General features: G+C 39.8%; 1 protein-coding gene across 7 annotated transcripts in view; it reads right to left on the reverse strand.

Moving 5' to 3' along the window:
• RBMS1 (RNA binding motif single stranded interacting protein 1) overlaps window positions 1–16,302 on the reverse strand; it is a 286,395-nt gene that overhangs the window by 80,445 nt on the left and 189,648 nt on the right. For 2 of the 7 annotated variants that reach the window (XM_063429667.1, XM_063429666.1), the window contains exon 1: window positions 6,327–6,652. The exons of the other annotated variants lie outside the window; for them this stretch is intronic. In XM_063429667.1, the coding sequence (XP_063285737.1) occupies window positions 6,327–6,377 (51 nt within the window). In that variant the 5' untranslated portion in view covers window positions 6,378–6,652. Of the gene's footprint in view, window positions 1–6,326; window positions 6,653–16,302 lie in introns of those variants that run through there. 7 annotated transcript variants of the gene reach the window in all.

Below are 16,302 nucleotides of genomic sequence, written 5' to 3' on the forward strand. Positions count from 1 at the left end.
CAATGTGACAGACCACTGATGACATTAACAAGCATCCTGGCAAATATGCGGTCTGACACAATCATGGAGCATAAAACAGTAGAATAGGCTATGCGACTTCAATAAAAAAAAAAAAAAAAACGTAACATGTCCGAAAAATTATTTTGTAGGATTCTGCAGAACGCACTGTGTTGCATTACTCCACAGAGTCAAGATTGATCCAAACTAAAACAGAACTTAAAGACCGCGACAACCCCCAAAAGTATTTGCCAGAATTTTATCCCCCATGAGCCTTTCCTGCTGTGTCACTTAGAATGTTATGGTTTTAGGATTACAAATCATCTTTATGCTCTATGGTTACTATAGCAACTGCAGACTGTATAGGGCTCATGGGAGACGTCCATTTTAACTTCCCCATTCACATCATACAATATCATTGGCTTAGATCTCCCAACAAAGCTTATAAATTAAATAAATAATACTTTCAAAACATTATCGAAACAAATGGTTTTTAAAAATGTACACAGGATTTTAAATTTACTTTTGTAACAAACTACTGCAGTATAATGTTTCCAAAATAAATACATTTAAAAAAAAAAAAAAATTTAACAGGTAAAGAACACTCATAAATATTGATTTTGATTGCCATCTTTGAGAGGTCAAGCAAAAAAACTAAAAGCAACAGACCCAACTGCAATCCAAACAATGTCTATAATAAACTCATTGTATTAACCCACGCCAGACTGGAAGGCACTATAACTATAAAATACCAACAAATTCCGTTTTTTATATTTTATATCGAATTTATAAATGCAATGTATTGAGACTCGCTGGCCATCAAGGTGTTAAATTAGAGACACTAAGGATGATTGATGACCATGCTAGCATCACCACAAAGACATTATTAATCCAGTGCTGAATAAGCGTGCCACACATTCTAAGAGCATATCTGACGAGGGAAAGGCTAACTACCTGAGCATTTAAAGGGTTAAACGGAACAGCATGGATGGATTAACAGTTGAGTTTTTCCTAGGTCTGTTTCAAAACAAGGCCAAACCCAGTGGAAACATGGCTAAATTCCTGGCATGTGGTAACGCCCAGTTAATCTGCCTGACAGTCTGTATGTAAATCTACTCAGGGAGATAAACCCCCCACAAGCAAACAGCCATAGATAGGAAGATTGGTGAAAACACAAAACAAAAAAAGTTAAATCCATTTGTAAATCATAAAGCACTAAATTTTTATTTATGGCCTTGAATCACGCACTAGGGGATTTATTCACTAAATAAGTTGATTCAGTTTCCATTCTACTGCATTTCTGAATTCAATGAATAAACCTCTAACAAGCCATATAGATTATTATTTATTTAATTTTGTTTTTTATTTTTTTTATTTTTTTTTAAACACAGCCCACTTGCACAACTACCAGGATGCTTTTCCAAACTAAGGGAGTTGTGGTTATGCAATAGCTGGGGAAACACTATGTGGCCAGACCAGCTTAATTTAACCAACTCTTTTTTGCTTTAATTTTGCAGTCCACATATGCTTTCATTTAGTTCCTCTGTCCCCTCTGGTCTGTAACACCTAAATAAACAAATTAGAGACCAAAGGAATCTAGTGTAACGTTGCATGTTTGGAGTTTGATAAACGAGCCAGGAAACCCGTCACAGAATCCCTCCATTCCCCCTCCAACCCAGGGACATGTGACTTGGTTTCATAACTTAGTGACACAAACAGGATACAAAACAATCTATAATGAGCTGTATTGTAGGGATTTTGCATTACCAATGTCTATCTAATACTGCATTAAAAACAGACAAAATAATAAATATCACACACCAAGAGAGCATGCATTGCTGATTGACTAAGTCCGGGTTCTAGCAACAAAGAGTTTACATTCAAAAATTATGCTGAAAGGAATATTAAAATTACTGGTAAAAGGGATTTGTGAATGATTCGATGTAAATGAGGGGTGGGGAGCAAGATTTCATATGACTTTTTGGGGGGAGTATGAAGTGGCATGAGATTATTTAATCTACTGCAGTTTGTGAAGAGTTGAGTTCATTTTCACACAGTCACACACTTACATTAATATTGTAATTTTTCACTCAACTGGTTTATAGCTCAAAAGAAAAATTACAGTATAGAATATAAAACACTTTTCCAGAAATTAGTTAGTGAAATATAATATGGTTTTAAAAGGCCTTAGAAGAAAAAGAAGAATAGGTAGGCAATATATTTGAATTATTGCCTGCTAAAACTGGGATACAAACTTAAACTGCCCATATTTTGTGGTAAAAGTAAAAAAAAAACAAAAAAAAAAAACAACTCAATAACTGTGTATCAAAAAAGGCATTGTAAAATGTAGCAATAGATCACATGTTAACTATTCTAGTCTGAAGTTTGAGTTCAGTTAAAAAAATATATATACACGCAATTAAATGTTTAGCAAATAAACCCTTACGGCTATTTCTCTCTCCCCCCTTCTCAACTGTCGTGGGGTTTTAATACAGCTTTTAAAAGATGTATGGCTTATGATGCGCAGATTCCCTTGTGTATTGTATACACACACACACACACACACACACACACTGTTTATATGACATGCCCTGCTTTGATCCAAAGACGTTCAGGATAAAAGGAGGGTATACATAGGGCATAACTAGTCTGGCACTGAATGGGTCAATAAGGGCACTTGTGAGAAACACATACCAGGGCAACACATGTCTGTCTGCAAGTTTATTCAGTCTTCCCTTTGCTCATCCATCAGTCATGCAAAGAGTTAATCCTCACAAAGCTTGGATTGGGCAAAAGGGATATGCTGCTATCAATGAGGGAGGCAGGAATGGTAAAGGACTTTAGGGCTTGAAACTCGGGTAATGAAGAGCATTCTAAGAAAGGATTAGGGCTGGTCTCATCACAATCTGTCCTCAGACAGAAGTGCCTTCAACAGACTGAAACAGGCAACAGTTTCCTGATAGCACTGATCACATGCGGCTTTTCTGGGTGTGAAATTACATCAGTCAATCAATAGCAAAAGAATTCATCCTAGAGACATTTTTATTTTTCCCTATTAAAAAATTTAAGTTATGATCGCTCAATTATACAAAAAAAAAAAAATCTTAATATATTGCTTAATACCCTCAGCTAAAAAAATGTTAGAAAAAAAACCAAAAAACACAAAACACACCAAGCACAATAATAAAAATCACTGATTTTCAGTTTTGCCTTCATAGAAAAGTTTATCTCCATTACAAAAAGGAAATCGAAAAGCAGGAAGCGGTGCACGCTGTGATGCTCTAGTCATATGAAGATTACATTTTTTTTTTATCACTATTTTTCATGAAAAAAAAATGTTTGCCCTTTTTTTTTTCCCCAGGAATGCAATCAAGCCATTCTGAGAGGTATAAAAAAAAAACGTGTTTGAAATATGACACTACATGACAGGATGTGAGTTACTGGAGGTATCAATACCTATTAATGCTGGAGCATCACCAAAGCATGCACTACAATAGCCTAGAAACAGGGATAGGCAACCTTCGGCACTCCAGATGTCGTGGACTACATCCCCCATAATGCTCGCAAAGCATCATGGGAGGAGTAGTCCAAAACATCTGGGGTGCCGAAGGTTGCCTATGCCTGTCCTAGAATTAGGATTGCCAAGTATTACCCTAGATGGGTTTTCTGGGTTAAATCACATCAACCTATACAGTAATTTATTCTGCGCCCACCACAATGTAAGATAAATTCCAGATAATAATAATAAATAAAAAAAAAACACACAACACAAGACAAAACTGCTACTCACTCCCCACATCATTTAAAACTGGATAAGGAGGAGGTACACATTTTGCATATCAGTTCGAAAAAGTAGTGTGTGTTCGAGAGCAGTAGGGATATATAGATCTTTGTGTTAATGGTTTTAAACAGATGTATGATGTGCAGTCTAGATTTTGTAAAGCATGCAAGCTTAATATTTGGAAAAAGGAATACGGTAAGTACATCTGAATTACCAAAGAAACAAATCACTGGGGATTTTTTGCACCCAGAGCACCCTCGCTAATAGTCCCAAGGCTTAGGTAGGGGGCACATCTGCCACACCAAACTCCATGGGTGATGAAATAAAAGCAGTGTCTCAAAAACATTTAATGGGAAGGGTTTTAGATAGGTGCCTGTGTAAGATTCTAGGTTGGTTTCATGCCCGCATTCTGAAAATACAGTGCTCTTTGCCGACAAGATGGGGACAATCTGAGTCATTTTACATTAACCTTTAGCTTTTTCACATCTGCACATCCAAACCGCATTTCTCGTCCAGCTTTTTAATCACCTCAAAAGTGAAATCCAACATACTAAGTCCTCTATTTATAATTCAGCAATGATTAGGTTGGGGACTGCAACATGTGCCAACTGATGTCAGACTGAAAAACAGAGTGTTGGTGCTCATGGTAGCCAAATCACTAGAGCAGGATTGGCTGGCAAAATCCTCCTTGTGTAGTAAGTGTTCAGACAACTGTCAGCCAATATTCTAACAAAAGAAAGCTTTCAGACAAATGTCTCGGGTACCCCGAGTCTTATGTCAGGATAATGGCCACTAAATTAATTTCATCCTTAGCCGGCGGAATGAAAAGCAAAGTGTGTTCCTGTGTGTCTGATTCTCAAAGCCTTTTTAGGTCTGTGAATTTAGAAGGTGTACTGTCAAGAGAGCATCTTATCTGAGTATACCAGACTAAGCACCAAAGTCACATCCGCACACATAACAAACAGCCCCTTCCAGTAAAGGCCTCGCCCTCTAGAACGCCCCCCCCCCTTTTTTTTTTCTCCTCTCCTTTTTTGCATGGAGCTGCTAACACCCTGTGCAGCTTTTAGAACAAACAAATGAACACACAAAGCCCAAAAGGTACAATGCCTAATTAAGAGTTACAGGTAGAGCAAGGAAACATATGCTAATAAAGTGGCATTCAAAAAAAATTGAGTGAAGGGCGTGGGTAATTAATACAATTTTTACAAGCAGAGAAAAAGTAAAAAATAAAATAAAAAAATATATACACTAAATTACATTTTATTTTTTTTACAGTCCCTGAGAGAGCGCAACAAATATTTTACGTTTTTTTGACAAATTAAAATTGATGGGAGAAAATAAAGAGATATATATATATAAAAAATAAATTTAAGCAAACATTCTGAATGTATAGAGAACCTATCTGTGAGGTTCCATTGCAACAGCTGTGACAATATTCTTGTTTTGTCAAGTAAGCATCTTGTCATTGATAATTAGTTCATTAACCTCCCTATGCAAACAGACTGTCACAAGTCCTAAAATAATTATTTTTTATTTATTTTTTAAGGGAAAAACAAAAAAATCAAAAACCTAATTTTTTTTCTAAACAACATTGCAAAATTGTGGGGGAGAGGTTATACATAGATCCTTCATGGAGGGGTTTACATTTGACTAGTCCACTAGAGCCCTATTACATAGTTATATGCAGACCATTAGTGATTCTCCCCCCCTGCTGACTGGCAATACTCCCACACATGGATTCATGTCTATGCTTTTCTAACACAACTCTGTAATAGATATGTTGTGTGCATCACATATGCACACACACACACAGGGAATTATTTATATCAACATGCAGATAAACTGTACATTCAAATCTTAATTGCAACAATAACACATATGTTGATATTGTACCAGCCAAGGATTAATAGTGGTCACACAATGACTCAAGCGTTTTGCTGGTCTAGAGCAGCACTAGCTTAACCCTTTGGCACTCCAGCTATGGTGGGCTGCAACTCACATGATGCTCAACCAGCCTGACGAAGGATCACAGGAACTGTAGTCATCAATAGAGTGCTAAAGGTTAGGTCAGAGGTGGGCTTACCCTCTTGACTCTTGCAGGACTAACAAATGGAAGTTCTATCTTTTGGCCATGCAGGGGTTAAATGATCATTGATCTGGAGGCAGGTCAGGAGGGGTGTGGGGCTATTGCTAAAAAAAAAAATCCCAGAAAGACCAAAAGGACCAGCAATGATAAACCCAGAAGACAAGGTCACTCTGCGATATAGCTTTAATGCCTAGTGCCCCAGCAAAGACACTGGGGCTTATTTACTAAATTCAGAATTACAGCTCGTGGAAATCAGACAAGCAAGATTTAATCTACAAATTGTTTGAGAGGGGGGTGAAAAAATAAAAATCTTCAAATCGGCTACAGACACACTGGGAAGGTTAGCCTCAACGCAATTCTTCCTTCAATTCGGAGTTTAGTGAATAGACCCCCTGAGCTCATACCTACCCCCACCTACGGTCCTAATAGGGGAGAGGGGGGGAGCAGCTCGTGTTTTCTCACCTGTTTCCTATACAGAGTTCTCACAGGGTTACTGTTACTTGGAAAAATCATTCCCGGACCGTTCGTCGCCCTCCGAACGTTCCCGATTCCGAGTGTATCCAGCGGCTGATAGAACGGCAACTTTGTATCTAAGTTTCCACAAGTCCTGGCGGCGGCAGACAAGGAGCGGGCGGGCAACGGTTCGACCACCAGCCGGCTCTCCGCGGAATCTAATGTCCCGAGCTCGGCGGAGTGACCCCTGGAAAATCCCCTTTAATTCGGATTCCTTGCCCCTGGCTCTCAGCTCAATTAACCGATCCTGCCATCAAAGCGAATTCATTGATCTGCCAGAGACTTCCCCGCAGAACCAACCCCACCCACCACGGACTGTACCAAGTCAGGGCACGGGAGGGGGCACCGGGGCGAACCAAGCACTTCCTCTGCCAAGTTCTCATCGATAGCTTCGTTCATACGGTTCTATAATCCTCTTAAAATAAAGGGAAACGGAACCGGTACCGCCTGAGTGTTTAACTCCGGCATCTCCGGATTATATTTCTAGGGATTTTCTGTACTCCCCTCTTCGGAGAATGGTTGGCTCCGCCAGGCATACCACACATTCCACAGTGAAGCCATCACCTCCTTCCTGTAGGCAGCCAGCAGCACTGAGCACTGCAAGCAAGAGGCTGGGAGGCGTCAGATGGGCAATTAGTGGGGGCACTAAATACATGGGGTGTGGGGGTAATCATCTTAATTCCACTGATACTGTAACCAAGACCCCTTCCGTGTTGGTAATCAATATATTTATTTTTCTAAATTTTTATATATATATATATATATATATATATATATATATATATATATATATATATACCCCCTATTTAGATTCAAGAATAGATTCAATTAGTGTATTGTCACACTTTTTTTTATTAATTATTTTATTTTTTTATTGGACTCACAGAAGTTCGAAATGACAAGTTTTTGGGAGAACGTTTTTCAATTTCTGAGCAAAATACATAGAATTCAAAGTTGAGTTGAATTCTACTCTAGACTGTAAGCTCGTTTGAGCACGGCCCCCATCTACCTATTGTTCTTGTGTCACTGTCTAATCTTATTTATTGTAAATTCCCGCCCCCCACCTTTTATAATATTGTAAAACGCAGCGGAATTAGTTGGCGCTATTTAAATATTAATAATTATAATAATACTGGAATTAAAGCGACATGAGTACAGCTAATAAACAGGTCTGACAGAAAATAGTCACCATTCTCACAGAAAGTTCTAAATATCTTCTGCAAGGGTCACAGAATGGGGAGGGAGTATAAGCAAACAGTGTAGGAGATAGTACCAGAAGGGGGAAGAGTAAAAAAAAAAAAAAAAAAAAAAATTTAATTAGACAAATACACAGTAAAAGACCTATTCACAACCTACACATACATATCAGTAAAAGACCTATTCACAACCTACACATACATATCTATATGTATGTGTAGGTCGTGAATAGGTATTTTACTGTGTATTTGTCTAATTAATACATACATGTACACAAATATGTACAAATACGTATGCAAATATGAATACACACATATATATATATGCATGCACACTTATACATATATCCATACTCAAGCACCAAAATATATACGTACATATGAGAGTGTATATTTATATACATATACATATACACACACACAAACACACACACTAAGGTGGGCCCTCTTTCTTACATGCCTAACCGCCTTTATGTTTCGGCACACCACACCCGACTTGCATTCTATAACTAGCTCTCTTTCCATTTTTTTCTTATCAGCTAATGTCCCCAACCAGAAATTATATCTATATATAACCCCCAGGCTTGCAGAGTGTTGCTGCATGTTGGAAGCTAAACCTCAGCTGCTGCAAAGCCTCTTGAGCAACAAGGTTGACCAGTAGGTGCGTAAATCATGCATCATAGCCTGATGCAAGGTTAAAAGGGCTTATACAATAAACCTAGAATTAAGTCAAATAAAGTCTGACTGTGCAAACTCAGCACAAAGTAGTAGATGTAGAAATATTCTCAATCACTCAATCACTTTTTTTTTTGCTACATTTTGCCAATTTTTATTTTTACTACAATTCAGTGAATTTACTAAGACATGGCTATTCAGGTTGTTGCGAGTTAATATCAGAATTGCAAAATTTAGGCAAATATGGCCGATATAGTAAAAGAGTTAGTTGGAGAACGTTTGATAATTTTGACTCAAAATTACCCCAAATTGGCCCGTTAACTGACTGCACCCCCCTGAATACAGTCTCAGCTGATGTGTGTCTTCCTTCCTTTAATCTGTGTATAGATTAAACTTGTGTCATTTGCATACCCAAAAATAAACGTAATACATTTCCACTCACCAAAAGACTCTGCTGCGGCTCTGGTGGCTTTCTAGATAGCATGTGAAGTTAGTATCACTATTAAGTCCCTTTGGAAATTTATTGTTTTATTTAATTATTTTACATTTTGAAGTAAGTTTCTTCATTTACGTTTTTAAGTAATTTTCTTCAAATTTGCTCAGAAAATACTAATATTTAACTTTGGGAGCAAGAGAGTTTCTGAAAATTACCATATGCCAATAAACAAAATAGAACATTTTCACGTTACCAACTCAGGCTGTTCGAAAATTATTCTGGGAGGTGGACTGTATTGGGTGGAAACTATATTGGAGAAAAGTTAACTTTCAGGATTTTTTACAACTGATATATATAAAACGTAATATATACACTTCAGAGAAAGAGTTTTTTTTTTTTAGAAAGTGTTTAAAGATGTATAATATGGAGAAGAGGCTTACAAAGTGAGGTACGGATCTTTAGATGATATGGACACCATAGTAAAAGGCCTGGAAATGGCAGTTAGAGGAACAGATTAGAGAAGTGGATTATATCAGGAATGGGATAAAGAGTTTGTAAGGTAGGGTATTTGGAGATGAGTGAAATTTCCCGGTGGGCCGTCGGCACCTGGGGCCGGGCAGACAGCTGGCTGACCTGCGGCCGCAGGGTGAACTCTGAGGGCGGCCGCAGGGAGAGCTGGCTGTTCTGTCTCTTCTCACCCGCCCTCGCGCGCTGCTGAATGAGACCGCGGCCGGAATATGACGTCATATTCCGTCCGCGGTCTTATTCAACAGCGCGCGAGGGCAGGGGAGGGGGGCAGAGACAGAACAACCAGCTCTCCCTGCGGCCGCCCTCAGAGTTCACCCTGCGGCAGTCAGAAGAGCTTACCCTGCGGCCGCCAGCCCAGACAGCTGTCTGCACACAGGTACTAATTATGTGTGTGAGTGCATGTGTGTGTGCCTGTGTCATGGTGTGTGTGTGTCATGGTGTGTGTGTCTTGGTGTCTGTTGTGTCATGGTGTGTGTGTGTGTGTCTGTCTTGGTGTCTGTTGTGTCATGGTGTCTGTGTCATGGTATGTGTGCCTGTCTGTCATGGTGTGTGTGTGTCTGTCTGTCATGGTGTGTGTCATGGTCGGTGTGTGTGTCTGTCTGTCATGGTGTGTGTGTGTGTGTGTGTCTCTCATGGTGTGTATGTGTGTCTCATGGTGTGTGTGTCTGTGTCATGGTGTGTGTGTGTCTGTCTGTCATGGTCAGTGTGTGTGTGTGTGTCTGTCATGGTGTGTGTGTGTGTCTGTCATGGTGTGTGTGTGTCTGTCATGGTGTGTCTCCATCTGTCATGGTGTGTGTGTCTCTCATGGTGTGTATGTGTGTATCTCATGGTGTGTATGTGTCATGGTGTGTGCCTGTCATGGTGTGTGTCTGTCATGGTGTGTGTGTGTCAAGGTGTGTGTGTCTGTCATGGTATATGTGTGTCTGTGTTTTTAAAAATAGTGTTTTTACATACCTTTTTTCCCCTCACGTCGTGCTGGTCTCCCCTCAACTGGCCCTGCCTCTATGGCTGAGATCATCAAGCTTGATGATCTCAGACAATCCGCACTGACACAGGAAGCACCTCTAGTGACCTTCTGAGTGTCTGTCACTAGGAAGCAATGAAAACACTGCCTTTTATATGAAACGTCAGTGTTTACATTGTAAAGCCTGCAGGGACAGGCTATAGACACCAGAACCACTACATTAAGCTGTGTGTGTGTGTGTGCGCCTGCTAGTGAGTGCGCTTGCTTGCATGTGTGTGTGTGTGCCTGCTAGTGAGTGAGCTTGTGTTTGTATGTCAATGAGCTTATGTATATCAGTGAGACTGTTTGTCTATGAGGCTGTGTATCAATGAGCTTGTGTGTGTCAGTGAGATTGTCTGTGTCTGCATGTGAGTATGCTTACTGTATATTTAAACGTTTGACTCTGAAAGGACCAATATTTTATATTAGAAAAGGCAATATATATATATTACTCAAACATATGGGGTGGCAAGACATATTACATGCAACAATATATGGCGCAATGACTTATGGGGCTGGCATAGATTTTTTTTCCAGGGCTGCTTTCTATTCCCAGTCCGGCCCTGATGAGTGGTCATATTACACATGGGCCAGAACTTCGGAATTTATTCTGGAAGTGTTGAGGTGCCTTTGGAGTGAATGATAAAGGCACAGGAGCTCAGAAAAGCAAATTAGATACATATATATATATATATATAACTGAAGTGCCAATGGTGGATTGGCACAACAGACAAGCAGGTTAATTAGAACATGCTTCTTGTTAGGATGTTACAGTAGTTTGGCAAGATATAACAAAGCAAGTAAATCAGTATTTTGTCTATATTCGGTGTTAGGAATTGATGGATCTGAAAATTATTTATAGCTGACAACAGCAGGATTTAAACAGCAAACAAATGTAAAAAGCAGAGAACACACAATACCAATAAGGGTCTTGGGCTGATGATGAACTTGTTGGGGATTAAGGAAATCTCTTGTGTTCAATTTCCAGGTGAAGGGGATGAATAATGAATACCTTTCTGAAATCACTCCAAGTAGCAGAATGGCATCCAAGAAAATATGGTGGACGGGCAGTGACTGGGACAAGTTAGGTGATGCGGTTATACGTTTATTGAGGGGAGGTAGATTGGTGTACCATCAGTGTACAGAAGGGAATGCGACCCAAATAAATCTGTTGGTCTGTTAAGAGGCAGATAAGGTTATTGATTAAACAATAAACTCGTGGCAATTGGACAGGGAATTTCAGATTTTAGGAGAAAATAAAGTATGGTTTAGAAAAGAACCCAAAGTATCTACATAGGAAAGCACAGGAATTAAGAACGGAGTGTTAAAATAACGCAGATAGCCCTATGTGACATACAAGTAAATCCCTAAAGAATCAGAAAAATAGTATTTTAATTACGGTAAGTCCAGTGTCACAGATGCCAAAAAGTAAATAATTAAAATAAAATAATGTTACAGAAAACATCAAGTAGAATCTGCACAAGGAAGTGTTTTTTATTAGGGTTAGTAGTTACAGTAATTACTTCGTTTGGAGTGTGCGGTTTTGGCAAAGTGTAATGGATATAAGAAGCATCGTGTGAGAGCTTTCAAAGATTTAGATGACAAAACGCTGCGTAAACTGTTGTGGACCCTCCAGTCAAGTAGAGTATGAGCTAGAGAAGGTGGATAGAGAACTCATTTGAGTGCTTTTTGTGGTCTAATCAATATATGCTTGCGTGAAAAGAGAACTTGCGAGTGCTAAAGAGAGGTTGGGGTTATGGTTTAAGTAAGCAGGTTGTAAAATTTAAGGGTAAAAGGTGAGTAGATTTTCTTCCATAACTGAAATTAACCAGCTATAGTAAGTGTAGCTTTGGTTGTAGAGAAGGGCTGAGGGCCAATGGTAGCTGCTGTCTGTGGTGGGACAGGTATCGAGCTAGAAATCTGATTGAAAGGCAGGTGAATAGAGAACGTAATTTACAACTGGTTGGCTAGAGTGTTGTTTTGAGCGGCGTTAATCAGAAGTTTAGATTGTTAGTTTGTTTGAGAAGCTCTTAGTTAACTCTTGTTGCTGTATTCCTTAATTCATTTTTTACAATCCATTTTATATTCTGTTTACTCATTGTAAGTCACCACAGAATATGTTAGGAGTTTATAATTGATAATATTAATGAAACATGAATTAATATCAATAGTGGATAAAGTCGGCTTGTTTGCCTGATTTTGTCATCAGTTGTCTAGCACATTTAGAGCTGTGACATTTATTAAGTGCTGGCTATGGGTAGAAATACCGGGCTTAGGTTGGCATGGGTGGGGGCATCTCAGTATGGCACACTTGGTGTACGGTAATATTGGGTGGCAACATGTTTGTGACGGGCAATGGAGGTATTGGTGGAGAGATGAAGTTGGAGTAATCAGCAGACCAGTGGTGGGTTTATATCATGGATGTTTCTGTGGGCATTGTATCTTTATCCCTGCCTAGGTAAATTTAGGACCAGCAAAAGGTCTTTGTCTGAGGATCTGCATCAGCTCTAATCTACGCAAAGTAGCTCATCTTCATGTTTCTGCCTGGAGTTACTTAGACGGGTTTATGTATCAAGCTCTGCTTCATCTGACATCCTGAATATGTGATTAGATTTTCTCCATCTCATTATTAGATATATGTATCAGCTCCATCTACACATTGCAGTACATGTTCTGTGTTCCTGCTTACTGCTTGATGTCTCTGCGCATGACTCCTGCTTCTGTGTATGCGAATACTAATTCACTACCTTACTGCATGTAAGTGGTTATTCAGTGACTGTCACCCACCATGTTCTAAAGAATGTATAAAATCACTGTAGACCAACATAACCCATCTGGAAAACTAACAGATATTTTACAACTTTTTATCCTAAACTGTGCATTTCCACTTTTATTTCTCTAATGTTCATATTTTAGTGAATAAACCATCTAGACTGCTACATGTACATTTGTGTGTGTAACATATATATATATATACACACACATTTAAAAACAAATGTTCATTTATTCCACAGGTCGGCTTTAAATATTAGTTGGCTGTGCTACAAATTACTTAGTAAAATTCTGCACATCTCTAGCATCTACTATTTTAATAGTTAAAATTGTACTGAATTATAAGCATGTTCTTCTGCTCGGCATAAATAATAATAATAATAATAATAGAAAATCATAAAATAGCTGAGGCTGGTGAACATGACTATCAGAGCTTATAAGGTCACTGAAGCTGGAAATTAGATTACTTTCAATACAGCGAGATTTGACAAGTATGGTATGGGCATACACAGCCAGATATTAATAATATAGTAATAAAAATTACTGTGGTTTTGTATGCTAAAAGAAAATCTGTTTGCAGACATTAATCTTCCACATCCAGAGCAGCCTTAGACGAAACAAAAAAAAAAATCTGAACTACTGCAACAGGCATAACTAAGGAAAATTAAACCTACCTATTCCAACCTATTGAACCAATGCAGTTATCAGAATTTCTAGATTTTCCAAAATACTTGTTATTCTAGTTTAAGAATGGACAGCAAAAATAGGAAAAAAAAAATTAAGTCATGCGCAACTAATATCCGAGTGCACACCCTGGTGCTACCACATTTTATTGCAACAAGGACAAAGTACAAAACGCAAACGTTTCGGGCAGTAGTCCTTTATCAGTGCTAATGTCCTTAAGAATGGACAGGGTCCATAGAATATCATGGGCCGCTCAACTTTGTATGCTAAATAATGATTTTGATTTGAGTGTCTATAAAATTATGCATATTTCATGGTTATATTGGTTAAAAAAAAGAAAGCAGTGACTCACTCATAATTTCGTAGAGTGAGAGAGGAGGGTGTAACAAAAAGTATATCATATACGCTACATACAAAATCCTTCAACCCACACACATATCCACGACTACCTTACCTGTTATGTCACACATTTAGACCTCTTACGCAGACTGTCCCTGGAATTTTGTGGTGGGGATACAGGGACCCCTACCTCTGTCCCTACTGCTGTAGAAAAAACATTTGTCCCCTGTCTCCCCTTGTCCTGCCACCATAGACCCAGGCCTTAACCTAGGCCAAATAACCCTATATATTCACATATTGGGCTATATTTCCAAGAGGATGCCTATGGTCAGTTGGCAAAAAACAACTAGGCATTAACTACACTCATCATCTTGGTGCACATGCAGAGCTAGTGACTTTTCAGGAACTCTTCCCAGCTCTTAACTAGAAGCCACTGGGCCTGGTGCAAAAATGCCCTACCGCACCCCACATGTGTCTTATTCAAACCACCCCACCCTTCCAGGTATCTAATCCTTTACCCTCTGCCCCTCCATACTACTTGTCTCATTTCCCCCTTCCAAGTGTCTCATTCCCTCTCCCCAGCCCCTCAATGTGTCCTAGTTTATGCTCCCCCGAGCCCCTCCATGTGACCCATTCTCTCCTCCCCCACCTATACAAGTGTCCCGTTCCATCCTCCCCCAGCCCCTCCATGTGTCCCATTCCCCCCCTGCCTCTACAAGTGTCCCATTCCCTCCTCCCCCCAGCCCCTACATGTGTCCCATTCCCTGCCCCTACATGTGTCCCATTCCCTCCTCCTCCTGCCTCTACAAGTGTCCCATTCCCTCCTCCCCCCAGCCCCTACATGTGTCTCATTCCCTGCCCCTACATGTGTCCCATTCCCTCCTCCCCCTGCCTCTACAAGTGTCCCATTCCCTCCTCCCCCCAGCCCCTACATGTGTCCCATTCCCTGCCCCTACATGTGTCCCATTCCCTCCTCCCCCTGTCTCTACAAGTGTCCCATTCCCCCCTCCTCCCAGCCCCTACATGTGTCCCATTCCCTGCCCCTACATGTGTCCCATTCTCTCCTTGCCCCAGCCTGTATATGTGTTCCATTCCCTCCCTCTCCAGGACCTCGATGTGCCCCATTCCCTCCCCCCTCCTGTACCTGCTCACTGCCGTGGTACCTGGTCTTACTGGAAGTGCTCTCTCAGTGAGCACTTCCTGTCGAACCGCAGTCACCTTGGCTGAGCTACACTTAGCGGAAGGAGCGGAGCAGCACAGCACAGCGCTGCCCTCCTGAATGTAACCCAGCAACTGTGGGCCCCGTGACGGAGAAGCAGTGCACGGGTCCTAAAATTATGGTGGCCCACGGTCGCAGGAATCGCAACTGCGGATAGGCCCCCTGAAGTGATTGCCTAGTCACAGCTGCAACCCATGCAACCGTGGTAGTTACGCCACTGCTTACACTCCATATTAGCAGCAACATTCTTTCCCACCTGGCTGCGGCCATCACACAATACAGAATAGTGACATACAGTTGTACACCCCATTGTTTGGTAAAGAAAGCAAAATATCAGAACAGAAAGGACCTACATAAGCAGATGAAACTGTTATTTTGTATTTTACTTTTGTAATGCCAGCTCTGAAACAATGCAATTCTGTATGCACACTCCAGATTTTTTTTTTTTTATAAAACATTAAACACAATTATAGATACCAAGGGACAAACACTGATGTTTCTGCACAGCTTCAAAAGTAGCCTAAGAAACGGATTCCCTCTGTTGGTAACCAAACCCACGCATATCTAGTGTGACTTTTTTTTAAAAAAAAATTTGCCAAAAATTTTGCAGTACAGTGTCCTCCATGTCTGATGCATAAATTTGATTCATAGCCCTAATGAATTGCTCTATTTTATTAAATTGGGATATACAATCTTGGTCACTTGTGAATTTACAGCTCAACAAACAAGTCCCAGAGAAGGGTGATGTAACAGTGCACCAAGGGTATGATTGTGCTACGAGTACTGTACAATTAGCGGTCACTAAGATTAGCTGCAATTCCTAGGAGGCCCTGCTGCAACATATATCCTTCATAGATACATCGTTTTCTTTAGTTCTTTCTAACATGGTTTGAACAATGTGCAAAAGAATAGTCTGAAACCACCATTTACTATAAAATATTCCGCGTGTATAAATGAATGCTAATCAAAGAAAATAAGAAATATGACTGTGGCCTATATATTTTCAATATTTTATTATAATATTTTTATATATATTCCATGTTCTTGTTTTGCGTGCTACATTATCTGATACA

The sequence above is a fragment of the Pelobates fuscus genome, chromosome 8 (assembly GCF_036172605.1).
Source record: "Pelobates fuscus isolate aPelFus1 chromosome 8, aPelFus1.pri, whole genome shotgun sequence".
NCBI lineage: Eukaryota > Metazoa > Chordata > Amphibia > Anura > Pelobatidae > Pelobates > Pelobates fuscus.